This window comes from Triturus cristatus, chromosome 2_2 (assembly GCF_964204655.1).
Source record: "Triturus cristatus chromosome 2_2, aTriCri1.1, whole genome shotgun sequence".
NCBI lineage: Eukaryota > Metazoa > Chordata > Amphibia > Caudata > Salamandridae > Triturus > Triturus cristatus.
Genome location: NC_140582.1, coordinates 1,152,127,142 through 1,152,154,116, shown reverse-complemented (window position 1 = coordinate 1,152,154,116; position 26,975 = coordinate 1,152,127,142). Strand labels below are relative to the sequence as shown.

General features: G+C 52.4%; 1 protein-coding gene across 1 annotated transcript in view; it reads left to right on the top strand.

Moving 5' to 3' along the window:
- The window catches only part of DNAAF9 (dynein axonemal assembly factor 9), a 1,049,036-nt gene that overhangs the window by 877,848 nt on the left and 144,213 nt on the right, over nucleotides 1–26,975 (top strand). Inside the window, exon 33 of the mRNA XM_085642690.1 lies at nucleotides 21,692–21,766. Within this exon, the coding sequence (XP_085498816.1) occupies nucleotides 21,692–21,766 (75 nt within the window). The remainder of the gene's footprint in view (nucleotides 1–21,691; nucleotides 21,767–26,975) is intronic.

The window sequence follows — 26,975 nt, the reverse complement described above, 5'->3', positions numbered from 1 at the left end:
CAAGGTGGCCGGTATGCTGCGAGCGTACGGGCCGTACTCAGCCTTGCGGGGCGCTCCGATCCCTAAGTCCAGCGGCAGGAGTGCGGCGAGTCAGTGCGGCTCGAATGGGGGAGGGTGAAGCGGGGTGCGGGCGGCCCTTCTTGGACGGTGCGAGCTACGGGTCGAATTTGGAGCGGAGTCACACGGTGCGGGGCGGCCGGGCACAGACTTCAAAGCGGACAGGGGGATATGAGTCGCACTTGGATCGCGGCTCCAGCAGCAGGGCAAATCTTAGCAATGTCCAGCGGCTCTGTCTGAGGCAGTAGGAGTCCAATAATCCTGGAACTTCGTTCAGGGGGCAAGCTCACCTACAAGCCCTTGGAGATTGTTGAAAGCACAAGTTGATAAAAGTTCCTTTAGTCTTTTCCTCTCCTCTCGCAGCAAGGCAACCACTGCAGGCCAGTCCCCCAGGTCAGGGACAGTACTCCTCCTTGCAGCTTCTCCAGTTCCTTCTCGTCGGACAGAGGTTCTTCTTGGTTCAAGCAGGATCTGATTTCTTGGGAGCAGGGCCCCAATATTTATAGTGCAATTATTTTGTTCTTGGAGGCCAGGGGGCCTTTGCCCAGTTCTGGAGTACTTTGTTTACCGGACTCTGGCTTCTCCTTTCAGTGCGCAGGGCAGAGACATCAGACACTCCCCAGGGGGTGGAGCCAGCATTGTGGTGGAAAGGCAGAGCCCTATTCAGAGTGCAGGTGTACTCCTCCCACCTATCTGGATGTAATCTTCCTATTCACCACCTGGCTGCCCAGCCTGTCTCCTGGAATTCTCCAGCCCTGTCACTCACAGAAACCAGACAGCAGATACACATCCTAGCAGAGGCGGGCTGAAATGGTTAGGCAAGCAAATACTAACTTTCTAAAAGTGGTATTTGCAAACACAGGATATTAAAATAAACTTTACTAAAAGCTGTATTTTATTATTCTGAGTTCAGGCATACTAAACTTGAATTTCTACCATGTTCTCTAAGTCTGTTAGGATTATATAATGTAATAATTCCAGCAGCCCATTCTGGCCTATGGAGAACAGGTAGCCTTACAATAGTGAAAAACGAAAATGGCTGTAATTCACTATTAGGACATGCTACACACATCAGGGCTTGTCCTACCTTATGCTTACAATGCACCCTGCCCTTGGGCCTACCATAGGCGTGACTAATATGAAGTTAAGGGAAGGTTTAGGGACTGGCAAGTGGGTGCACTTGCCCAGTCAGCATGACAGTACCAGACTGCACGCAGGTTCTGCAATGGCAGACCTTAGACACATTTTACCAGGCCGCTTTTGTGGGTGGCACAACCAGTGCTGCAAGCCCACCAGCAGCATTTGTATTTACAAGCCCTGGGCACTCCTGGTGCACTGTACTAGGGATTGACAATAAACCAAACATGGAATCCAATCAATATAGCAATTTACAATAGGGAGCACTTGCACTGTGGCACTGGATGGCAGTGGCACAGTGCTCTGAGCAGCTAACACAAGCAAAAACATGAGGCACAACGAAGAACAGTGGAAGGGAGACCCACGCCAAGGTGCCAGGTCTAACACTCGCATGACTCTGCGTTTCGGCGCGGAAAGTTGTGTACAGAACTGACTATCAGCACGCATGGGTGGCGCCTAAGTAGTCTCCGTGACGTCGTCCCACCGTGCACGACGCCAGTGACGGGCGTGGAGCCGCACGGCACCGCCTGCTGGTGCGCAGGGGTACTGCTAAGCAGAAACTTTCCGTATACAGACTGACGCCTGGGGAATATTCTAAGGTAAGGAATCTATCACGAACTAATGTCTCTTACGCACATGTTCTACCTTTTAATATGCTGCACCCTGCCTTTGGACTCCATAGGCCTTCTGTAGGGGTGACCTACACATATTAAAAAGGGAGTTTAGGCTCTGACATTGTTTAAAATGGCAGTTGAGTTAGCGGTTTCAAACTGCTGTACCTTTCTGCACTGGCAGGCTGGGAATCATGTTTTACCTTGTGTCAATCAGGGTGGCACAACAAGTGCTGCGGTTCCTGAGGGGGCACTGTACTTTACAAGCTCTGGATACACCTTGTACCACATACTTGGGACTTGAAAGTAGGTTAGCTTATGACAATGGGTTGTAGGTCAATCAAGCATACACATATTAAGGGTCAGGGCACTGGCACTGGGGTATCTTTTGCAGGCCTCAGTGATCTCTCCGAGTCGAAAAACCAGTAGCATATATTCAAAACTTTAGGGGTGGCCGTAGAAAAAGAGGCATTTCCATACTGTGTAATTCCGGCAGGCAGGCATCCTTTCACCAAAACTGTATATGCTGGACACTGGGAGAAGTTTTCTGTTTGGTGTTCCTCCCGTCACACCCAACCTTTACAAGCTTATTTTTGTGATATTTTGTATATCACTAGCAAAGCCTTGCTGTGGCCACAGTTATAGGTTGGTTATTGGCCATTTTGGCTTTTATTTTGTTTACCGGATCAGATATTCCTCTTCCGATCACCTGTTTTGATGTGTTTTTTAAACACGTATGTTCCCAGTTACTCCTTTTATAATGTGGCAGCAGGGTATAAATCTTTTCTTGACCTACCTGATCCACTAGCCCTTTGAACACATGCACGGTTGTCCATTAGGCCTGCTTATGATTAAAACAGTATTCATCATCGCCATAACATCTGACAGACAAGGGAGTGAACTTTAAGCCTTGTCTTCTGTTGTACCATTTTTCTCTATTTTTCCAGGCAAGTTGGTCCTTAAAACAAAGGCCATACTCCTGCCCAAGGTAGGTGCGCCCTTTTATGTAGGGCAATTCATTACTTTTTCAAAAATGTTATGCACAACCTCATCCATCAAAGGAGGAGGAACGACTACATTGCCTTGATCTTAAGAGGGCCCTTAGCTTTTACATCGAGAGAACTACAGAATTCAGACAGGATGATCAACTATTTTCTGGGTTTTCTGGGAAATGAGGTTAAAATGGTAGAAAAGAACCATCTTTAGATAGATCACATTATGTATTAAGATCTCTTATCGCCAAGAACCAGCCCCCAGAAGGTTTGCACGCTCACTTCACAAGCGCAAAGGCTGCTACCACTGCGTTGGCACGTGGTGTGCCAGCCATGGACATTTGCTAAACTGCTACATGGGCGTCCCTCCACATATTCACCAAGCAGTACTGCCTAGACAGCCAGGTCCATCAGGATGGGCATTTCATCAATAGTTCAGTCAGATTTAGAGGCTCAAACCCCACTGAGAATGCAATACTATGCCCACTCCAATGCACAAATGTAATCCTAATGTGATCATGATGGTGGCTATACTGCCGATTTTTATCAGAAGACTTTCTAGATGCTAGTAGCCTGGTCACATCATCAGACTATCCTCCCCAAATCAGGTTATGGCCACCGAAGACTCCACTTTTTTGCCACTGTCTACTAGGGTGGCAGAAGTCCTGGATCTCAGCCTGTCTGTGCAGAAAGTTAGAAAAGTTGTCCTATCTGAAAGAAACACGTTAGTTAGATTCCTTACCTTAGAATATCCCCAGGCGTCAGGCTGGATCCGGAATGATTTTTCGTCAGCATTACCCCTGCGCGTCGGTAGGCGCCCTCGCGCGCTGACGTCAGTTCTTCTTTTTTCCACGCCAGTAAGCGCAGATCCGGGAAGAGCGTACCATTAGTCATTTTTTGACTAACTTTTTGGACATTTTGTCTATCTTTTTCGAGTCGACTTTGTGCCGGTAGGGATGCCCAGGTTCAAGCCGTGTGACGTCTCAACGACTGATGTCGGTTACCGACCCCCACCATCGGTGTCTCTGTCTTGGGGCCGACCACGATGACAAGTCGTGCCCTGACTGCCGGGCCTTGACGTCGAAAGCTAGGCGGGAGCGGTCCCTCAAGCTCCTCTAGATCCGGCAGTCGGCTCCGCGCCGCTCGAGGTCCCAGTCGAGAAGGAAGTCGAGGGGCCGGTCGCGGAGCCTCAGTCCTCACCGCTCGTCGGGATCCAAGTCCTCGCACTCAGGTGAGTCAGGGCATGGCAAAAAGAAGTCGAAGAAGTGACATCGCTCTTCTGATTCCCCTCGCCGGTCGCGCGACTCGGCCGAGGGCTCGGGTGGCACCACCCGCGCGGCTCCGCCGGAGCCGCAGGAGTCTCATCGGCCCCACACCCTCCGGTCCCTGTGCTTCATGCGACTCCGGGCGAGATTCGAGACTTTCTCGTGGCCATGAGGACTCTCTTCCCGCCATCGAGGCCTGCCGGCGTGCCTCCAGGCCCCGCTGGTCCTACTGGGGTTCCTTGCGAGCCAGCGACTTCGGCCCCGGTGCCGTCGTCGACTTCGGTCCCGACGCCGCAGGCCCCCGTGGTATCCAGGCCTGGATCCCGGTCGACGCCAGTTGACCTCTCGACTCCTCCGCTGGCGCCGACTCCCATGTGTCGCTCCCGGCGCCGTCCTTGGACGATGCTGTCCCTGGTTTCAGTCCCGGTCCGCGTCCGGAGTCGAAGCGGCACCGCTCGGCGCCGTCTCCGGCGTCGATGGGTGAGCCTTTTGCCTATTACCCGGCTCCGTCATTTCTGCCTGTTTACCAGGACACGGATGAAGGGGAGGACTGGGAGGGGTCTGAGGACCCTCTAGCACAGCAGTGCCAGTTAAGTCAGGACTGGGCAGATGAGCTGGGGGAGGCCAGTGGTCTGGACACTTCGCCTGACATTGGTTTCATCTCTCCTCCTTCCGTGGCTACGGAGGAGGGTGCTTACTTATGTTCTTATAGTTGGATCTCCTGAGGCACAGCCGGGAGTAGGGAACAGATTGCTTTTTAAAAAATTGAATTGTTAATAACTTGATTTTAATCGCCGTACCTGCACTATTTCCCTCGACCAGCAGACTGAACGCAGCTGACGCAGGCAGGGCTTTCCAGCTGCACTGGCGTGATTGGCCGGTCGCCAGAGGCCCGCCCACAACCATAGCCACGCCCCCTTTGTTCTCATCCTCCACTACCATAAAGCATGTGTCTCTACCGGAAGCGCAGCGGACGAGCGCAGCGGGCGCGCCGATTGCGCGCCGAAGGCGCGCTTAAGGCAAGCTCGTCTGCGCTCGTCCGTGCCGAGGCCGGGCCTAGGGCACTCCCCCCTTTTCGTCCAACATCGTCCCTCGAAGTGCTCAGATATAGTAGGGAAACACTTATGCTACTGAACCCACTGGTAGATATAGCCGAGTGCCCACGTTTACCCCCCAATATAATACATAAGGACAAAAATGTATGCCTCAACTGCCAAGGACGGCTACCAAACATTAATCACCTCCTCCCCAAATCTCTATTGAAACCCAATCCAACCTCTGACAAGACTCATTTCCCACCAACCTATGCGGGACCTAAGCTTAGCACTAAGGGAAAACTAATTAGCGGACTACTAAACGTCAGATCCCTTCCGAAACATGCTACTGAAATACAGCTTCTGATTTAGTCTAATAACTTAGACATTCTTTTCCTAACCGAGACATGGATGGCTGCGGGAACAGAATCAGAGTTAGGTCCAGCATGTCCAGCAGGATATAAGATAATTCATAAACCCAGAAATACAGGACGAGGAGGAGGCTTGGGGATAATTTTTAAGGAGGAGCTAAACATTACAACTCTGGACGTTGACACTGTCTCCTGTGTTGAAATCCTCGGGATTAACATAAAACATGATTCTGAACATTTTCTTACGGGCCTCATTTGCTATAGGACACCGTGGCACTTCAATGCCTCACAACAGCAGGAACTGATCACTGTTATAAATAATATTTCAATCACTCACAGCAGGCTGCTGATACTGGGTGATTTTAATATATGGGACAATGACCAATTATGCACAGCCTTGTATAACATCACTCAATCCTGTCATAATCTGGGGCTGAAACAGTGGATAACTACCCCCACACATATACAGGGAAACACACTGGACTTAATATTCGCGGCAGAAGATCTAATGACCATGGATACAACTCTTCCAGTAGGTTGGTCAGATCATCACCTCCTCATATTTAATATCCATATCCTGACCTACACAGGACCCGCAAGGGCACAGACCAGAACCTTTATTGGTCGTGATTGGAGGAACCTGCTGAAAAGGAAAGAGGAAGGTAAGTCTGATTTTCATCAGGTTGGGACCTCGTTCAATTTAGAGAACGATGTCACTACAAACTATCTCTCATTATGTAATGAGATAACTAAGAAACTTGATGATATCATACCGCTGAAAACAATCAAGAAAAGGGGAAAACCCTCTGCGCCCTGGTACACGGACAAACTAAAAGAACTGAAAAACACCTGTAAAAAGGCGGAGAAGCTCTGGAGGAAAAATTACTCAGAACAGGAGAAAGTGTGATGGAGGCTCACTATCGTACAATATAAGAAGGAAATTATTACAGCCAAAACAAGCCACTTCGCAGACCTTATTCTCAAAAGCTCTAATAAGTCCCGCGACACTTTCAAGATTATCAGAGAGCTTTCTCATCCTGCTTGCGCTGACAGCCAAATCAAGCCCTCACAAGAACTTTGTGACGGCCTAGCAGTATTCTTTCAGGAAAAAATCAATAAAATTGTCCAGGGAATGAATAGTAAGTCTATCCCCACAATGCAGGACAACAGCAATCAAGCGAACAGAGATGAGATGGTGGAATATGCTAGAAACCCTTCTCCGAACGCCACTTTGGAAAATTTTGTGGTCCCTTCAGAACAGGAATTTCTTAGAACAGCCCTTAACACGTCATCAGGATCCCCTCTAGACCCTCTTCCCCATAGAATAGCTAAGAAATTCGAGGATGATATCTTCCCAGCTCTCCATCAGCTTTGTAACCAATCTCTCTACACAGGCTCCGTACCAAGAAATTGGAAACTGGCGGTTGTTACTCCGTTATTAAAGAAACCAAATCTGGACCCAAACTGCCAAAAGAACTACCGACCTATATCCCTCTTACCATACCCGATAAAGATCATAGAGCGATGGGTCAGCAGATCCCTAGCCCTCTTCCTAGAAACCAACAACATCTTGGAAGAGGAGCAATTTGGTTTCAGACCAGCTCATGGAACTGAGTCAGCCTTGCTGACAGTCATGGATGACCTACGAATGAGGGCGGACAGGGGAGAATCAGCAATTCTGATTTTCCTGGACCTGTCCGCCGCATTCGATACGGTGAACCACGACATCCTGATAAAAAGACTAAAGAACATCGGAGTCGGAGGAGTCGCGCTTGACTGGTTCCGCTCCTACCTGACGGATAGATGGCAGGCAGTAGCTATCCCTCCATATCAATCAGAGTTCATTAAAGCTCCGCATGGGGTCCCACAGGGGTCTGCTATTAGCCCCATACTTTTTAACATTTATATGCAACCCCTGATGAGGATCATCAAAAGCCATGGCATCAGCGTGACAAATTACGCAGATGACACCCAGCTAATGATCTCTCTTGATGGAGCCCATGCAAACTCACTGGAGACCTTCCACACTTGCATGCTGGAAATGTCACTCTGGCCAAACCAGAACTCACTACAATTCAACAGTGACAAAACTGAAATACTGCACTGCGTTGTGGGAAGAATACCCATAAGTCTACCTACAGACTTCTGGCCTCAGCTGCTAGGAGACTCGCCTACCCCGGTGAAATCAGTAGGGAATCTCGGAGTCACTATTAACAACAGCCTGAGCCTTGAGACTAACGTCAACAAGCAGGTCAGCAGCTGCCTTGCCTTACTGCGAGGACTGCGAAAGCTGCTACCTCTCCTACCCCCACAGACTAGAGCTAACATAGTCAGGAGCACCATCCTCAGCCGCCTGGATTACTGTAATGCCCCTTTGCTGGAATCCCCTGCCTATCTCATTTCCAGACTTCAAAGTATCCAGGCGGCTGCAGCCAAACTGGCACTCTCTCGGGAACGAAGATCTTCCACCACTTTTGCCCTGGCCGACCTCCACTGGCTGCCTATACACCAGAGGATCTGTTTCAAATCCTTATGTATTGTCTTCAGGGCAGTTCATGGGCTAGGCTCCCGACCACTCCAAAATAAATTTAACTGGTATGAGCCTACCCGGTCTCTTCGATCCTCATTTTTAAACTTTATCAGCATTCCTAGGATCAAGAAAGCTACCTGTGGGGGAAGAGCCTTCAGTATAGCCGCAGCTCATTTATGGAACAACCTCCCTATTGACATCAGAAAAACAAACAAATTGATGGCCTTTCGTAAAAAGGTGAAAACATGGCTCTTCCCAAAAAATCTACCAAAAAAATCTAACTGATCAGCACCTTGTCCACTGTCCTCTTCTGTTCTACAGGGTTCTCAGCTGTATGTACCTAGCGCCAGGATGCCCGTAGGGTTGCAGTGCGCTCTACAAATGCTATAAATAAATAAATAAATTATGCTGTGGTGCTGCGCAAGGCGGCCTGGAGCTCCCTGCAGCGGCCGTGAGGAGTAACCTCCTCACTGAGGTGCTTCATCCGCCAGTAAGCTCTTTGGAGCCTCTGCTGCAGTTTAATGAGGCCCTCACCGACGTTCTGATGGGCACTTGGTCCAAGCCCTCCACAGTCTCTCCTGTGGATCGGAACTTGGCCCGGCACCACCGCCCAGCTCCGGGCGACCCCTGCTTTCTGTCCGTACACCCCACCCCTGAGAGTCTGGTTATCCAGGCTTCCACGTCCCAAACCGCCTTCCCATCCGCACCTCCGGACCGGGAATCCAAAAGGATGGAACAGTTTGGCAAGAAACTGTTTTCCTCACTCAGTCTTTGGTTGCGGTCCATTAATACCGCATGCCTTTTGGACCGTTACACCCACTCTCTGTGGGATACGGTGGCGGACGTGCTACCCCAGTGTCCTGAGGAGGCCAGGACACGGCTCGCCCAGGCTCTTGCTGAGGGGCGTGATGCAGCACGGTATTCCATTAGATGTGGACTTGACACCACGGACTCACTGGGCAGAGCGATTGCAACGACGGTGGCGATTCGTCGTCACGCCTGGCTGAGGTCCATGAACTTTTCAGGGGATGTCCAGAGCACTCTCATGGACATGCCCTTTAATGGCCGTCGCCTTTTTGTAGACAAAGACAAGCTGGAGCGCTTTAAGGACTCCAGGGCTATGGCCTAGTCCTTGGGTCTGTCGGCCCAGCGCCAGCAAACTTCTGCTTTTGACCCCTTTCGTGGCCAAGGAAGGGGCGCCCCTGCATGTTCGTCCAGCCACAGGCCGCAGAACCAGCCTCAACGCGGACGTGGATTCCGCCGTGGCTCCCGCAGCATCTGCCTCAAAGCCTTCCTAGTCCGAGCTTTCAGGCCCGTTCCACGCCAGTGGGAGGCAGAGTTCGCCATCACCTGCTCCACTGGCGTACCATCACTTCGGACAGGTGGGTGCTACAAATCGTCCGAAGGGGCTACTCCCTCCCCTTCGAGGCGACCCCTCCAACCATGCCACCGCAGTACCACCGCATGTCGCGTGATCACTTGCAACTTCTGCAGGAGGAAGTTACGGCCCTCTTTGCCAAAGGGGCCATCAAGCGCGTTCCTGGCCTAGAAGTAGTATGGGGTTGTTACTCCCACTACTTTGTGGTTCCCAAGAAGGGCAAAGGGGGCCTACGCCCCATCTTGGACCTCAGGAGCGTCAACGCCTTCCTCTGGAAGGAGAAGTTCAAGATGCTGACATTAGCTCAGGTTCTGGCTGCCCTAGACCCTGGAGACTGGATGGTAGCGTTGGACTTGCAGGACTCTAATTTACACATCCCCGTCCTGCCGTCCCACCTGCGTTACCTGCAGTTCACGGTAGGCCACGAGCACTTTCAGTTTACCGTGCTCCCCTTCGGCATCACCAGTGCCCCTCGGGTGTTCACGAAAGTGATGGCGGTGATCGCAGCTCATCTGCGCAGATTAGGGGTTCCAGTCTTCCCCCTATCTCGACAACTGGTTGTTGAAGGCGGGCTTGTCCCGAACAGTCATCTCCCACCTCCAGACTACGGCCGACCTCCTGCATTCGCTGGGGTTCTCCATCAACGTGCCGAAGTCACATCGGAGTCCCTCCCAGATGCTCCTCTTCATCGGAGCGGTTCTGGACTCGGCGCAGTTTCGGGTCTATCCTCCCGAACAGCGGGTTCGGGATATTCAGGCTCTGATTCCGATCTTTCAGCCTTTATCCCCAGTTTTGGTCAGGATGGCCCTTCGGCTGCTGGGTCTGATGGCCTCCTGCATCCTGCTGGTACATCACGCCAGGTGGCGGATGCAGGCTCTGCAGTGGGACCTGAAGTTCCAGTGGGCTCAACATCAGGGTAACCTGTCCGACCACGTCCTGATCTTGGAGGGCACTGCAAGACAGTTGCAGTGGTGGCTCACGGACCGCGATTGGGTCGGTGGCAGATCCCTCTCCCTACCCCAACCGGAACACGTAGTGGTGACGGATGCGTCCCTCCTGGGATGGAGGGCCACATGGGAGAGGCGGAGATCAGAGGCCTCTGGTCTCTGGCGGAGTCCCGGCTCCATATCAACCTATTGGAGCTGCTGGCGATACGGCTTGCACTGAAGGCATTCCTTCCCTCTGTCCGGGGAAGTGTAGTGCAGGTGTTAACGGACAACACCACCGCCATGTGGTATTGCAACAAACAAGGCGGGTTGGGGTCATGGACACTTTGTCAGGAGGCTCTGCGCCTCTGGACATGGCTGGAACATCAGGGCATCACCCTGGTGGTTCAACACCTGGCAGGCTCTCTGAACGCCAGGGCGTACGAACTCAGCCGTCGGTGCATGATGGATCACGAATGGCGTCTGAGCTCAGACATGGCGCAAGGTCTCTTTCGGCAGTGGGGAGAGCCTTGGTTAGATCTATTTGCCACCGAAAAGAACGCACAATGTCATCAGTTCAGTGCGTTGGAATTTCCAAGGCGGCACTCGCTCGGAGACGCTTTTCGTCGCGAGTGGAGTTGCGGTCTGTTATAAGCCTTTCCGCCTATACCACTTCTGCCCAGAGTGCTGAAGAAGATTTTGCGCGACCAGGCCCAAGTCATCCTTGTGGCTCCGGATTGGGCACGAAGATACTGGTATCCCGAGCTACTCAGTCTGTCAACCGATCCCCCGATTCGACTGCCTCTTCAGGAGGACTTTCTGTCGCAGCAGCAGGGGACAGTCCTCCACCCGAACCTGTCCAGCCTCCACCTCCATGCGTGGAGATTGAGCGGCGGCAGTTGATGCCATTTGACTTGCCTCCAGAAGTCTGTGATGTCATTCTGGCAGCCAGGCATCCTTCCACTAAAACGGTATACGCCTGCAAGTGGAACAAATTTGTGGCATGGTGCACAGCAAAGGCTGTGGATCCCCTTTCCACCCCTCTTTCGAAGGTTCTCCTCTTTTTTCTTTCCCTGGCCCAGCAGGGCTCTGCTCTGGGCACCATCAAGGGATATCTTTCAGCTGTTTCAGCCTTCTTGAGGCTTCCTGATCAGCCTTCTATTTTCAAGTCCCCTGTTGTCAATAGATTCTTGAAAGGCATTACTCACATGTTTCCTCCTGTTCCCTTTGTAATGCCTCAGTGGGACTTGAATCTGGTGTTAACTTATCTGATGTGCGCTCCCTTTGAGCCACTTCATAACTGTCCTCTTCGTCTTCTGACTCTCAAGACTGCTTTCCTCGTTGCCATCACCTCTGCCAGAAGAGTGAGTGAGCTCCAGGCTCTTTCTTCTAAACCTCCTTTCCTCTCTCTCCATCAGGACAAGGTTGTTCTGAGGACTCGCCCTTCTTTTCTTCCCAAGGTGGTTACTGCCTTTCACATCGGGCAGTCCATTACCTTACCCACCTTCTTTCCGCCCCCGCATCCCTCGAAAGAGGAAGAGAGGCTCCACCGTCTGGACCCAAAACGTGCGCTCTCCTTTTATCTGGATCGCACAAAGCAGTTCCAGGTGGACAACCAACTCTTCGTTGGCTACGTGGGCGCTAACAAGGGGCGGCCAGTGCACAAGCGAACCATCTCTCGGTGCGTCGTTTTGTGTATTAAGGTCTGTTTTCCTTGGCTGAGAAGGATCCTCATGTGGGGCTGCGTGCCCATTCTACTCGGGCGACGGCAGCCACTACCGCTCTGGGACGGGGAGTCCCTTTGCAGGATATCTGTCAGGCAGCTACGTGGTCCTCGCTGCATACCTTAACCAAGCATTATTGCCTTGACAGCCAAGTCCAGAGAGACGGCTTCTTTGGCCGTTCTGTTCTCCGGGATTTTCTGGTGTGATCTTAGTTCGTAGACCCACCACCGGGGTTGGTATTGCTGGGGTATGTATTCTAAGGTAAGGAATCTAATACTAACGTGTTTCTTTCAGATGAACAAGTTACTTACCTTCGGTAACAATATATCTGTAAGAAACATTAGTTAGTATTAGATTCCTTACTGCCCCACCCATCCTCCCCGTTCTGCGAACTGATTTCTAGGGTTAAGGTCATCCCTTTTAGGGCCCTAGTTTTATGCACCAGCGGTCAGTGTCGTGCATGGCTCTGCATTCCTGGCGCAGAAAGTCATGTACAGAACTGATGCCAGCGCGCATAGGTGGCGCCTAAGTAGTCTCCGTGACGTCATCTCGGCATATACGACGCCAGCGACGGACTTGGAGCCGCACAACGCCACCTACTGACGCGCAGATGTACTGCTAGCGAAAACTTTACAGATCCAGTCTGACGCCTGGGGATATTTTAAGGTAAGGAATCTAACACTAACTAATGTTTCTTACAGATATATTGTTACCGAAGGTAAGTAAGTTGTTCTTCTAAGCCGTCCTTCCAGGACATTTGGGCTAAGATGCCATTGTTTCAACCCTTGACCTTGGTGAGAGTGGCTGGTTAGCGATGCCATCTGGGAGAGGTGGAGATCAGAGTACTTTGGTCGGAGACTTGCCTCCGCATCTAGCCCGGCAATACCTTGCTTTGGTAATAGTTAAATGTTACCTTTCGGCCCTTTTGTTTGTGGTGCAGCAGAGTGACCTTATTTTGGTACTCACTTACCTGATGTGCACTCCCTTCGAGCACATGCACATATAAAAAAAAAAATCCTGAACAAATTAGTCCTCTGGATAAAAGCAGCATTCCTGCCTGAGGTAGTATTGCATTCCACAAAGGGCATTCTGTCAATTTGCCAGCTTCCACCTGCTGGACTTTAAGAGGGTGCTTTGCTTTTACTCACACATGCCTACAAAGCTCTTCAAGGCGCAGTATCAGCATATCTGAACCACCGCCTCTCATTTCACATACGCGCCAGACACCTTCGCTCCACCCAACTTGCCCTGCACACTGTCCCACGGATCCACAATACCAGAACCGGAAGAAGATCCTTCTCCCACCTCTCCGCCAAGACCTGGAACACTCATCTCTTCACCTCAGACAATGCCCATCCCTGACTCAATTCAGGAAGAATCTCAAGACCTGGCTCTTCGACTGAACCCCTGCTCCCAGACAGCTCAGTAGCCCCACCCCCCTTCAACACCTTGAGACACTTACGGGTGAATAGCTGCGCTATGTAACCCTTGATTGGTTGATGATGGGCAAACCAGAGACTACCGACTCGATCTGCATTTCATCAGTTGCTCTGGGGCTAAGAAAGGCAGTACTGTGCAAAAGAACCCCATCTGTAGATGGCATGTGCTCTGCTATGGGCAGGTGAAGAAACAACCTACAGAAGGCTTGTGCACTCACTCCAACAGAGAAAAGGCTGCAACCACTGTGCTTGCATGCCATTTCTGGACATTTGCCAGGCAGCAACGTGGACATCCTCCACACACTCACAAAGCATTGCTGCCTGGATAGCCAGGTCTGGTGGAACGGGCATTCAATCTGTCTTACAGGACTTCCTTGTCTGAGCCATTCCACAGACCCACTACCAGAGGTGGTGTACTGATTTGGTATTTATTCACAAGGTAAGTAATCTGCAGCTATACGTCTCTAACAGAAGAACAAGTTACTTAACCATCTGATAGAGACTACTAGCCACAGATTCCTTCACGTAGAATTATCCCCAGGCGTGAGACTGGATCTGGAAACTTTTTGCCACAGCATCCCTGCGCGCCGGGGGCAGGGCTACATCACGCGACTCCGCCCAGGCGTCGTCCGCGTACGTGACGTCAGTGAGGTCACAGAAGACCCGCCCGGGCGCGCCCACTTCAGTTTTTTTCTTTTCCGCGTGCAACGCGGATCCGATCCTTGCTACGGGCCTTTTAGACCCTTTTTTCTTCCATTTATTAGTGGAACAGTGTGCGAATGCCTTCGGGCTTTAAGACTTGCACATCTTGTGGGCATCTTGTGTCGGCGACGGACCCTCACCTCATTTGTATGTGGTGTTTGGGGGAGGATCACGGCACCACAGACTGTACGTAGTGGCAACAGTTGAAGCCGAAGTCGCGGCGGGAGCGCCGAATTAAACTTCTCTCTGCGCTTCTCTCCAGGTCGACGTCCTCCCCTCGGTCTGCATCGACGGACAGCTTCAGACTCGGCCGTGGTCGTCGTCCTCGCCTTTCTACGATGTCACGTGAGCGTCGCTCCCCGGTAAGTAAGTGTCGCAGTTTGTCCCCGGGGGATGGTTTCCGGCCTCCCTGGGGCGTGGACTCTGCGGGTGATGCGGCCCCGCGTGTCGTCCTATCCACCGTTTCCCGGTGTTGGGGCGTCGAGAGTCCAAATGGAGACATACGCGGTGGCTTTGCAGGCCTCGCTGGCGACTCCTCCTCCTTCCCCTCCTGGGGCGTTGGCGGATCCCTCGCTCTGCGAAGGGCCCTCTGCGGCGCTGCCGGTGGCTCCGGCCCCGGTGCCGACTGGTTCGGATCCAGGCTTGGAGGATGTGGTACTGTTGGGGTGTGGCTCCTCTGGGGCACCTCCTTCAGGCCACGGCATCTCTGACTCGCCGCAAACTCCCGCGGGGGTCCCTGTGGTGTCGCGGGAGGTCGCCGGGGCTCGGGTCGCATCCCCGAGCCCCTCTCGGTCCTTTGACAGGGTGGTCCTGTCTAAGGCCGAGGTAACGCCACTACGGCGCCGGCAGCAGCTGTACCGTGCGGAGCCACGGACGTCGTTGGACCCTCCTCGTCCCGCTCCGGGTCGAGGCCGAGGGGAGACCCCTCATCCCTCTCCGGGCCCCTCTCGTCCCTCCACGCAGGTGGCTGCCTCGTGGGAGGGCGAGTCAGAGGTTGAATCCTCTCTGGCGCCGCCGCATGGGTTGCCGAGTGATCTGCGCCTCATTCTAGGCCGCGGCTGTCGGAGGCTTCGTGCCACTCCCCAGGCCCGTCTCGTTACTCCGCGCAGGTGGCTGCCTCGGCGGCCCTAGAGCCGGTGCAGCTCCAGCTCTACTCCGGTCCCCGGTGCGGGTGACTTGGAGGTCCCTTGTCCGGACGCTCCTTCTTCTCCGAAGGTAGCAGACCGGTAACCTCCATTCACGCATCGCCTTCGCATCGAAGACTCAGCAGACTCAGCTGATCTCCTTTCAGATCCGCCATCACTGGCTGCCACTAACCCTCGCCGGCACGAAGGATTGCTTATCCGCGGGCATTAACTGCCCCTCATCCAGACCTAGGACGGCTCCAAACCTTCTTGAAATTCTCAGAACAACTACCGCCCGATCCCTCCCGACTGGGTCCTGCCGTTTAGGAGCGCTCTAAGGAGCAACCCTCCACTTTTCCCATTCTTGACGGCGTCTCGCTGTCTACTGTTCCTTTCTCCAGGACCACCGCTTCCCTTTCCTGTTCTGTTTTCCGGCTAACGCGCGCCAGGAGACATATTTTCTGCTGCACCTGTTCAGCGTGTATGATTGGAACGGCTCTTTCCAACTATTGATCTTCACAACACACTTTCCCCGGCATTCCATCACCTTGCTAGTCCTGAAGAGATCCCACCATCCAATTGGGGATCGAAACGTCGTCGACCTACATCTCTAATCTCCTGATGATACACTGCAATTTTGTACTAGAGCATGAGATGTTTTTCAATTGTGACTTTCAATAATCTTTATCCTAGATACACAAAAAGTCACATTTTAAGTTACTTGCCTGCGGTTAGGAAATCGGCTGATTTCCTTTTACTACTCACGGGCTGCTCACTTATCTCACCACATGTATTTTTTGTTCTTAGCAATTGTATTATAATTAAATCACCTTCTGAATATAACATTAAATCCAATTTTTGATTGGAAAATTGTGATATTTAAATTGTATCTAGATTTGAATGGGACCTTGTTTCTTCTAAATAAACCTTCTTCTCCGAAGGCATGCATATTGGTGTCGTCCGCCCCGGAGACTGGTCGCCGCGTGGTGTCTTTTTCACCGGCATCGAAGGGCGGCCCCCCGCCCTTCCTGGGACAGAGGTGTTCGTCGGAAGAGCGGCAGGTCCCTCATTCTTCGGCTCCTTCTGACTTCCAGGTCTGGCCCTTGCCCGCCCCGCTTGGCCTCGGGACGGCCGCCTTAGTTTGCAGCTGTCGCCCACGGAGGAGCTGATTTCTCCACCGCGGGGACCTACGGAGGCGGGTGCGGCCTTCGCTCACGCGGTGTCCACGGCTGTGGGCATCCTGCGCATGGGTGATCCGGTGGCTCACTCTCCTGCGGACCATCTATTGGATGTCCTCCACCAGGGCTCTGGTGGGAGGGGAATCTTACTTCCCTTTGAAGGTTCGCTCCTTTCTTCCCTGATGGGGGCTTGGAAGCGTCCTGCCTCAGGGTGTAAGGGTCCTCAGGATATTCTGCAGGAGCGTCAGGAACTTGAAGAGTAGGTCTCAGTCTTCCCCTACGGCCTTCCGTCTCTATCAAACACTAGAGTACCGGATGACGCGCCAGGGGAAAACAGGGTAACAAAACAAGGAAAGGTGGGTGTGACTTCAAGGATGTGGCTGTGACTGGACCAAGGATGAGGCTCTTCTCTGCTGTAAAGAAAGTCTGATTATAGTCAATTATCACAATGTTCACTACAAATATTAGACCTTACTAAGTCTTAAGTCCTACCTATCGGTTATGCTCTTTTCTATGGTGGGTGTTGACTTCACTCAGAAGGGGTATGAACCTCGGGAAGTGCAGGCCAGTATCCCTATGTAACACAAAGCGATTGATTCAGGGACTGTCCCATACACTGTAACGTATGGCTCTCCTCACCCAACTAACTCACCCTTTAATCAGCACCAACAACCCAGATTCTTCAACTATAGTCCATGTAACTTGTATGCTATGCAGGAGTAGGTAGAGAGCTAGAAGACTAGAGCAAAACAACAACCGTTACCTCCTCCACCTGATCAATAGTTTGATTAGGAACAATAAAGGTTAGCGCACAGCGCTGTTACCGTGCTTCAGTTGTATACTGGCCACCGATACCATGGTCCACGCTAGCGCTCCCCTCGGGTATCAAGATGTTCTTCTGCCACGGATGATCCTCTTACCGTGGAGAGACAGCGAGGATATGTAAGGGGTGTGGCCCAACCTGTGAGCCAAGCGCCTGTGAGGCACAACGGTCCACTCGTAACAAGAGGCTGGGAGGCACAAGGGAATTGAGTGTACAGCTCGAACCGAAATATCCGAGACTATGAAAATTCCGCCGTATTGAGGGAGCGGAAAAGTGGGGCCAAATGCTAGGGACTAGGAAGTCTCTGTAAGTGGGGGCATAAGGAACTGGGCCATAACACAACGGGGAAAACAAATACCACTTACGCTATACGCCGCCACCAAGGAGTGAATGCAACTATGAGAGGAGCTGCATAAAAGAAAAGGAATTATAACACACTCATACTTCACGCCGCCACACTGACAGTAACTGTAACAACTATGACGGCGAGACCAAAGCGGTACGAAAACCGCCCTAAAGTAGCAGGATCTTACTAGGATCAGATAGCGTCTCAGCGAGAACGCCAAGAACGCGGGCATAAACCGCAAAACACTCTAACCCAACGAAAGCGACTCCGGAAGCAGGAAACCAACAACCGGAAGTCAGGCAACACGAACCAGGGACGGAAACAGGTCTCCAGACTAGAACGCTAAGCGCGTTCAAGGGCGCTTAGGGACCTTATATACTGGACCGTCTGCCGATCCGAACAGCGGGGCATGACACAGGGGACCCGGTGCCTCAGCATCTGCTGGTCCGGCACCTCCCGGCGCCGCGTGACCCGGCGTGTCTTTCCCTTCACCCCTCAGCCGCCAGCCCCCTTTTGCGGACTGCTTTTCCCTCCCTGCCGCCGCTGTTGACGCCGCCGTCCCGAGAAGCCTGCTGGCTGGACTCTTGGGGACGCAACATGTTCGCCTCGACCAGTGCGGCCCTGCAGGCCCTTAACACCTTGTGTGTGCTGGCTAGGGCCACCTCCTGTTTGTGGGACTCGGCGGAGTCTCTGGGATCTGCAGCGTCCCAGGAGTCTGGCCTGGTGGACTTATGGCATCATGCATTGGATGGCCGGGAGCTTGCGGAGTTTATTCTCTGCTCCGCTCTGGACATCTCAGAGATGCTGGGCCGGGCCATGGCTTCCTCAGTCGCGCTCCGTCGCCATGCTTGGCTTCGGGATGGAGTGTTCCCTGAGAATAAGCAGGAGTTTCTCATCGACCTTCCGTTTGATGGCAGCCTGTTGTTCCATGCCCCGGCCGACAATGTCATCCAAAGGCTCTTGGCAGTGCTCCGTCCTCCTCCTCCGCCTTATCCTCCTCCTCCTCCGTCCCCTCCTCAGTGACTTCTGAGTTGGGTTGATTCTGGGCCTTCTTAGGCCAGCTGTTCTGACTGTGCAGTGTGTTCAAGCCGTTTTCGTCCTCCCTTGGGACTTTGGCATTGTTGGCTGCTGGACGGCCCTTGTGTTGATTGTTTGTGGTTCTGCAGGAGTTGTTGCACAGACTTGGCTCTAATATTGGGTCTTCTGCTTTGTTTGGGCTCCTTGTCAAGCCTACAGCGGGGGTGTTTCTTTCCCCGTGGCTCTTTTGTTTTTTCCTCTGCGGCGGAAGTTCTTCCAAAGAGGGTTCCCATATCTTGGGACTTAACGTACCCTATGTGGGGTAGTGGTAGCTGTCATATGACTTGCGCTCTGCTAGAGGGTGCTGGTCGCCTTCGGGTGCCTGTTCTCCATGGCGTTTAGGTAGGTTGCTTTTGCTTCCTGAGGTTATGCGCACGGCCACTCGTAGTGGTGGCCCGGGCATCTCCTCCTCTCCATGCTCCTATCCTGAGGTCTGGGATGATCCTGTGTTCTCCCTTGCTAGGCGTCGCCTACTCAGCCTTCCTGGGGCCTCGGGCTGTTCTTCTTGCTTCTGGCTTTGACTGCCAGCACTGTTCTGGCTGGCAGGCTGCTTTCCATCTGGAGTGGGTTTGCCTTCTTTTCCCTAGTTTCCTTGGGTCCTCCAGGCTTCTTCTTCTTCTGCTTTCCTGTCTTGGCATTGGGCAGAAGCTATGTTGCCTTGTGAGGGGAGTGGGGTGCTTCGGCCTCTCAGTCCTTGCCCTTGGCTCCTCTGCTGTGAGTGTACGGGCCTCTTCAGCCTTCTTTCCCTCCTACCTCCCTATGGGGTTGGTGGGGTCTACTTGTGGGGGTTCCCTTGGCCTGGCAGGGGCGAGGTTCTACCTGGTCCACAGCTCTGGTCCCCTGTGGGGCCCTCTGTTCTGCTTTGGCTGGTGGGGTCCTTTCGCAGACCCTCCTTCCCAGGAGGTATTGCTAGGGTATCTATTCTACGTGAAGGAATCTGCGGCTAGTAGTCTCTAGCAGATGTACGAATTACTTACCTTCGGTAACGATGTATCTGGTAGAGACGATTCTAGGCGCAGATTCCTTCACTGCCCGCCCTTCCCTCCCCCATTCTGCGAGGACCCATGGGTTGGTCTTCGGTATTCGCTTTCCGGTGGGGGGCTGTGTCTCCTGTGAGTGCCTTCCTTGTTCTTGCGGGTGACTCCGCCCGGGGGCGGTTCATTCCTCCTTTGGTCCTTGGAGGATGGGGTTCCGCTGCTCCGGTGCCCTGCTGCTCTGGCTACTCCAGGTTTTGGTGAGATTGCTTTCTATCCCTGTCCTCCCTCCCCTCCTTCCATTGCTTTCCTCTGATTAAGGGTCATCTGGCCTTGTCTTGCCCTTGTCCCTTGTGGGTGGTTGCCCTCTAGGTTGGGGTGGCTTGGAAGTTTGTTGTCCCTGGCTGTCTTGGGACTGGTCCCATTCCTTGCTCAGGATGGGGGGTGGGCTTCCTACGTGTGCCATGATTTTACGCCTGTTCTTGCCTCCAGGGCACAGGGATGGGAGGTTGTCTATGTGCTGGCAGGGTGACTGCGCAGGTTTCTGCTTGTTCTTCTTTCTTATTTCCCTGCCCTTGGGTTCTGCGGTGTTGGCACTACCCTGGTGGTGGTGTTAGACACCGTTTCTTTCCAATTTTTCTGCTCTTCGCCCACTGTTCCCATGCTTCCACAGTTTTGGTGCGGAAAAGTTCTCCGAAGAAAACTGATGTGGTTGCGCCGGGACGGGTCTTATGTTACCTCGCTGACGTCACGTGCTCGTACACCGCCTGGGCGGAGTCGCGTGAGGTTGCTCCGGCACGCAGGGATGCTGTGGCAAAAAGTTTCCGGATCCAGTCTCACGCCTGGTGATAATTCTACGTGAAGGAATCTGCGGCTAGAATCTTCTCTACCAGATACATCATTACCGAAGGTAAGTAACTCGTACATCCATAACGTCTTTTCTGCTCTATCTAATTGCAGATTCCTGAACACCCACCCCTCCCTCCTTCCTTCCTTTTCTGTGGAATGGACTCATACTGTCCATTAATAAGATGCCTATTCTCAAGATCTGCACACTGCATTACCTGATTTCCATAGCTCCACGTCAGATGGCGTGGACAGTTATCGGAAAGATACTTGTCAGCGTACATAGGTGGCACATATATACGGGCCCAACGTCGTATCCGGAGTGGAACGGATTCAATGTGGAGCTGCACAATACCATCTGTCAACTTGTGAAGGAATTGCTGAAAGGCCTGCATCTAGTTCCTGGGAAAATTCACTAGGCGAGGGATCTCCATTTTGTCTCTCCCAGAAAAGGCACTGGAATGATTACTGTGAGAGGATTTTTTGAAACTCTTCTAAGTCGTATACTGAATACGCCTTAGAAGCAGTCCATAAGAACCATTGTTTCTATACTGATCGTTATACCTTGGGTGTGAGAACTGCTGTGTTGCGCCATAGTTTTTGACTCAGGTCAGTATGTTGTTCAGGTGATCTACAGGCCAGAATAACTGCCCAGACATCCCGTAATTGGAAGCTGTGGGGTGAAAAAGCAGATTGCGTGCTGGAGACATTCAGCACAAGCCAGGCTGGGACTTGTTCCCTGAGCTCAGAAGTTGTCTGTCCAATGAAGCTATATTTATTTGCTATTAGGAGTTGGTGAGGGCCCGATGAAGATCATGTCTGTCTTAATAAGTAAAGCTATAGCATCTTAAAAGGGTCTACTTTTTCTTCCCATAGTTGTATCCGTGGCCCTCTCCTGATGCCCTGTATATGTTTAAACAGGTGGCTGTATCAAGCATGCTGAACGAATACAGTATTCGCCAGAAAAGCAAAAAAAGTTTTCAAAATAATGCAAACACACTGATCCTCAAAAACCTAAAGAGAAATGTATTATTCCTATACAATGTATCCCATAAAGCAAAGCACTTTGAGACTAGTGTTTTCTTTTAGCTGTGATTATAAAAAAAGCCCAGGTTGTAAAAGTAATTCTAACCTCTTCTCATGTATATTTTTTTCAGCAATTAAGTCCTGCATTAAGTCGAGTCCTTTTACCGGAAATGTTTACCACATTTTGGGCAGAGTTAAGTTTTCAGGTAAACCGTTTTAAACTCTCATTCCACACCTAACTTTATTTATCTTGACAAACTTGAATCTACCTTTTACCCACACTACTGTTTCTGTTTATTTGGACCTGTGAACTGCTCCCATCTCCATGCATATATTGAAACCATCATCAGCATCTGGGACCGTGTCATGATAGAGGAAATGTAATACACTTCAAAGTTATGTAAAAACACGTACTATGTTCATAAGAATACTACAATAGGTTGCCAACTCGTTACAGTATCTCCAGCAGCTGTTCAGACTTAATAAACATTAGAAATTTTGGCATGCCAGGAGATGGCAGACTTGTGCATGTTTGAACATATGGCCATGAATTTCAGTTCATTCTCTATATGCCACCTTAACCTAAACAATACTATGTACTACCAGTCCTCCGCGATTTAGGGGTAAAGCTCCACTCAAGAAAAGTGTTGTGAATGGCATTGTGAGATGTGGGAAATAGACAACTAGATTTTTCACATTTTGTGCTTATAGAATACCCTGGGCTGCTTTTCCTACGGGTGTAAACAGGGCAAGCCGTACTCCCTTAAGTTTTGTGACTTGTTTCATTCTCTTAATTAAATATACACCTTGCTAATAGTCTGCCTTAACCTAAATACTCATGCAATCCCATACAAAAATGAGGCAATTTTTGCAAGCAGAGCCAAATAAACTTTGTGATCTGAAAGAAACACGTTAGTTATAGAATCTGAAAGAGACACGTTAGTAATAGATTCCTTACCTTAGAATATTCCCCAGGCATCAGTCTGGATCCGGAAAGTTTCTGCTTAGCAGTACCCCTGCGCGAAAGCAGGCAGCACCGTGCGGCTCCAAGCCCGTCACTGGCATCGTGCACGCCGGGATGACGTCACGGAGACTACTTAGGCGCCACCCATGCGCGCTGACGTCAGTTCTTTCTTTTTCCGCGCCGAAAGTGCAGATCCGGATTGAGCCCGTACCTCGGTCAATTTTTGACCACTTTGTGAGACTTTTTGTCTTCTCGTCTCCTGGTGCACCTAGGGATGCCCGGCTTTAAGCCTTGCGGGTCGTGCCACTGTAATATGTCGGTGGCGGACCCCCATGATGTCTGCCTCTACTGCCTGGAGACCGACCGTGACTCTCGGGATTGTCGGGACTGCCGTGCCATGGCCCCGAAGGCATTACGGGAGCAGCGCCGGAAGTTGCTGGAGGTCCGGCACTCCTCTCACCGCCGCTCTGGGTCTAGCGGCCGTTTGCGGGACCGCGTTCGTCGCTCCTCGGTCTCTAAGTCTTCACCTTCAGATTCCGGTAAGCGACGCCATAAGAAGTTGTCGAAGAAGCTTTTTCGCTCTCCGATGTCCCCCCGTCGCTCCCCGGAGGCGGATGTGGGGAACAGGGGCTCTGCTCCTGCGGCTCCTCTGGAGCCTGGGAGTCCCACGGCCTACCCGCTATACCAGGGTCCGTCGGCAACTCCCGCACAGCGGCAAGAGTTTCTTGCTGCCTTGATTCTGTTGACCCGGCGGCACCAGCCCCGGAGCCACTGGATCAAGCGCCTGCGGCTCTGGAGCCGGTGCCACAAGGTGCAACGCCGCTGGCTCTGGCCCCGGCGCTGCCCTTGGCTCCGGCCCCGGCGCCGCCCCTGGCTCCGCCACAGGCACTGCACTGGGTGCCGTTTATCCCACCCCAGCCTCGGTTCGCGGACCATTTCGTTCTGACCTGGGATCCTCATTGGGATGGGGCTCTGGTTTGGCCCCGGCCGGTGCCACTCCCGGCGCCGCTGGACCCCTCTCCGGCTCCAGTCCTGCCGCCGCGACCGGCTCCTTCTACCCCGTAGCCGGATGAGGACTGGTACGGCTCCGAGGACCCCCTTGCGCGGCAGTGTGACTCCGAGCAGGATTGGGTGGATGACCTTCAAGACGCGGGTGAACTTGATTTGTCTTCTGACCCGGGGTTTGCCTCGCCTCCGCCTACTATGGAGGAGGGTGCTTCCTACACTATGGTGCTGCGTCGAGCCGCGGAGACTCTCAACCTAAACCTCCCTACGGTGGCCCTTAAGACCAACCTCCTTACGGAGGTGCTCCAGACGGCGTCTGCGTCATCGGAGCCGCTGCTCCCTTTCAGTGATGCCCTTGCCGAAGTCCTCTTGGGTACTTGGTTGCGGCCGACCTCGGGGGCGCCGGTGGATAAGGACGTCGCTAGGCGTCATCGCCCGGCGCCTGGTGATCCCGCCTTCTTGACAACTCACCCCACGCCTGAGAGCCTGGTCATTCAGGCCTCGATATCGCAGTGTGCCTTTCCCTCGGCTCCGCCGGATAAGGACTCTAAGAGGCTGGACCAATATGGCAAGAGGTTGTTCTCAGTTTGGGGTTGAGGTCAGTTAATACCGCCTGCTTGTTGGGTCGTTACTCTCACGCAGTGTGGGATTTGGTGGCAGAGGTTCTGCCTCAGTGCTCTGAGGAGGCCCAGGCTGTCCTTTCCCAAACAATTGCGGAGGGCAAGGATGCGGCGAAGTTTGCCATCAGGTGTGGTTTGGACACTGCTGATTCGTTTGGCATGGCGATTTCCCCAACAGTGGCGTTGCGGCGCCACGCCTGGTTGTTTTCCACTGGCTTCTCGCCCGATGTCCAGAGCTCGCTCATGGACATGCCCTTCGATGGCTCCCGCCTTTTTGGTGATTAGGCGGACAATGCCCTCGAGCGCTTTAAAGACTCTCGTGCCACAGCCAAGTCTTTGGGTCTTTCCTCGAAAACTCCTGCCACGACGGGGTTTTGTTCCTTTCATGGCCAGGGCAGAGGTGCCCAGGCGCGCTCTTCCAGCAAGCCTGTGCAGAACCAGTCTCAGCGAGGCCGCGGACGCGGGTTCCGCATGAGCGGGTCTGGTAACCAGCGTGCGGGGCAGTCCACTTCCACCCCGGCCGCTTCCGCCTCGAAACCTTCCTAATCCGAGCTTCAGGGGCCACCCCACACCAGTGGGTGGCAGGGTTCACCTCCACCACTGGCGCGAGATTACGCCAGACAAGTGGGTGTTGCAGATAATCTTCCAAGGTTACTCGCTGCCCTCTCTGTCCCCCCCCTCCAGCCATGCCACCTCGGTACCACCACATGTCGGGGATCATTTGGCTCTTCTCTGCCAGGAAGTCTCGGCCCTCGTGGCCAAGGGGGCCATCGAGTACGTTCCCGATCAGGAAGTAGGGAGTGGTTGCTATTCCCACTACTTCCTGGTCCCCAAGAAGGACAAGGGGGGCCTGCGCCCCATCTTGGACCTCCGGGATGTCAATCACTTCCTCCCGAAGGAGAAGTTCAAGATGCTGACTCTAACTCAGGTCCTGTCTGCCCTGGACCCTGGAGACTGGATGGTAGCGTTGGACTTGCAGGACACTTATTTTCACATTCTCGTCCTGCATGCCCACCGGCGTTACCTGCAGTTCACTGTAGGCCCGGAGCATTTTCAGTTTGCCGTGCTCCCCTTGGGCCATACCAGTGCCCCTCGGCTGTTCACGAAAGTGATGGTGGTGGTAGCAGCTCATCTGTGCAGGTCAGGGGTGTCAGTCTTCCCCTACCTCGAGGACTGGCTGTTGAAGGCGGGTTCGCCCCAGGCAGTTGTCTCCCACCTCCAGACTACGGCCGACCTCCTGCATCTGCTGGGGTTCTCCATCAATGCGCCGAAGTCGCACCTGATTCCCTCTCAGAAGCTCCTCTTCATCGGAGCGGTTCTAAACACGACGCAGTTTTCGGTTTATCCTCGCGAGCAGCGAGTCTGGGATATTCGGGCTGTGATTCAGATCTTTCAGCCTCTATCCTGGGTTTTGGTCCGTATGACCCTGAGGCTGCTGGGCCTTATGGCCTCCTGCTGGTCGATCATGCCAGATGGCATATGAGGGCTCTGCAGTGGGACCTGAAGTTCCAGTGGGCACAGCATCAGGGGAATCCGTCCGATTGTGTCCAGATGTCGCAGGGCACTGCTCGACAGGTGCAGTGGTAGCTCACGAACCAGGATTAGGTCAATGGCAGATCTCTCTCCCTTCCCCAACCAGAGCACACAGTGGTGACAGACGCATCCCTTCTGAGATTGGGAAGCCACATGGGAGAGGCAGTGATCAGAGGCCTCTGGTCTCCGGCAGAGTCCGGGCTCCAAATCAACCTTCTGAAGCTTCGGGCGATTCGTCTTGCACTCAAAGCATTCCTTCCCTCTGTCCGCTGTAGTGTAATTCCTATATCCCTGATAGGCTCTGCGCATTGGAATAATATACACTATAGATTTGACATAGGACTGAGGTCAGTATGTCTCTATCGAGTACATTAAACTTAATTACTTGTGTGTGCCAGCTAACTCAGAGGTCACTAGAAACTTCTTGAATAAACAAGAAGGGATTCGTTTCTGACAACTGCATAAACATGACAACTTTGTTTCCCTCAGAGTCGGATCAATCTCAGAACCGTGGAAACAATAGATAAGTTTCACTCAGTCAGTCGTGCATGCTTCGTTTCTACAGAGTTGCATAGAAATAGAGAGACGGGCGTTTCAATAAAAAGGGTTTATTGAACAGTCTTATTTCTCGTGCAAGAGATATGAACTGCTACAATGATAAGACAGGCTGCGAAGTACAATATGTACAGAGTTAGCAGTAAGATAAAATACTACAATAGCATGGTTTGTAGCTATGACATATATTCATAAAATACATACATAAATAACACAGGCTAAAATGTGAATACTCATCTGATGCTTCTAAATTGTTCTACCCCAGTGTACCTAACCTAAGTGTAGTACAAGGTAAGAAGTAGGTGCTGTTTTCTAAAGTATAGCTAGCTAAAGTTTTAGTTTTGCCAAGAGTTGCCAAAAGTTTCTCTAAGTTCTAGTCTGCTCCATACCTTAGAATGTGCGAGGTTGGAATCTCTTTCCGGGACTCGATATCGAACACCTCGCAAGGGGAGTCAAACACTGGAGCTGGATTCTCTGCGAGGAGGATGACCGCGTCTGGTCCGTGCATCAGGCTGGAACTTGATCTCCTTCCGAACGTGCCGTGGCGAACAACAAGTAGGCAGTCGAACTGGACCGTACCGGAACCGTGGTTTGCCAGGGCTAGTACAGGTATATTTATACCTTGAAGGCGTTTAGGAATGCCTGTATTAACGTACATCGGAACGTCATAAATGAACCCCTAAGGAATAGATGTTCATGCAAATAAATGAGTTCTTGGAGAAATCAATATCCAAGCAA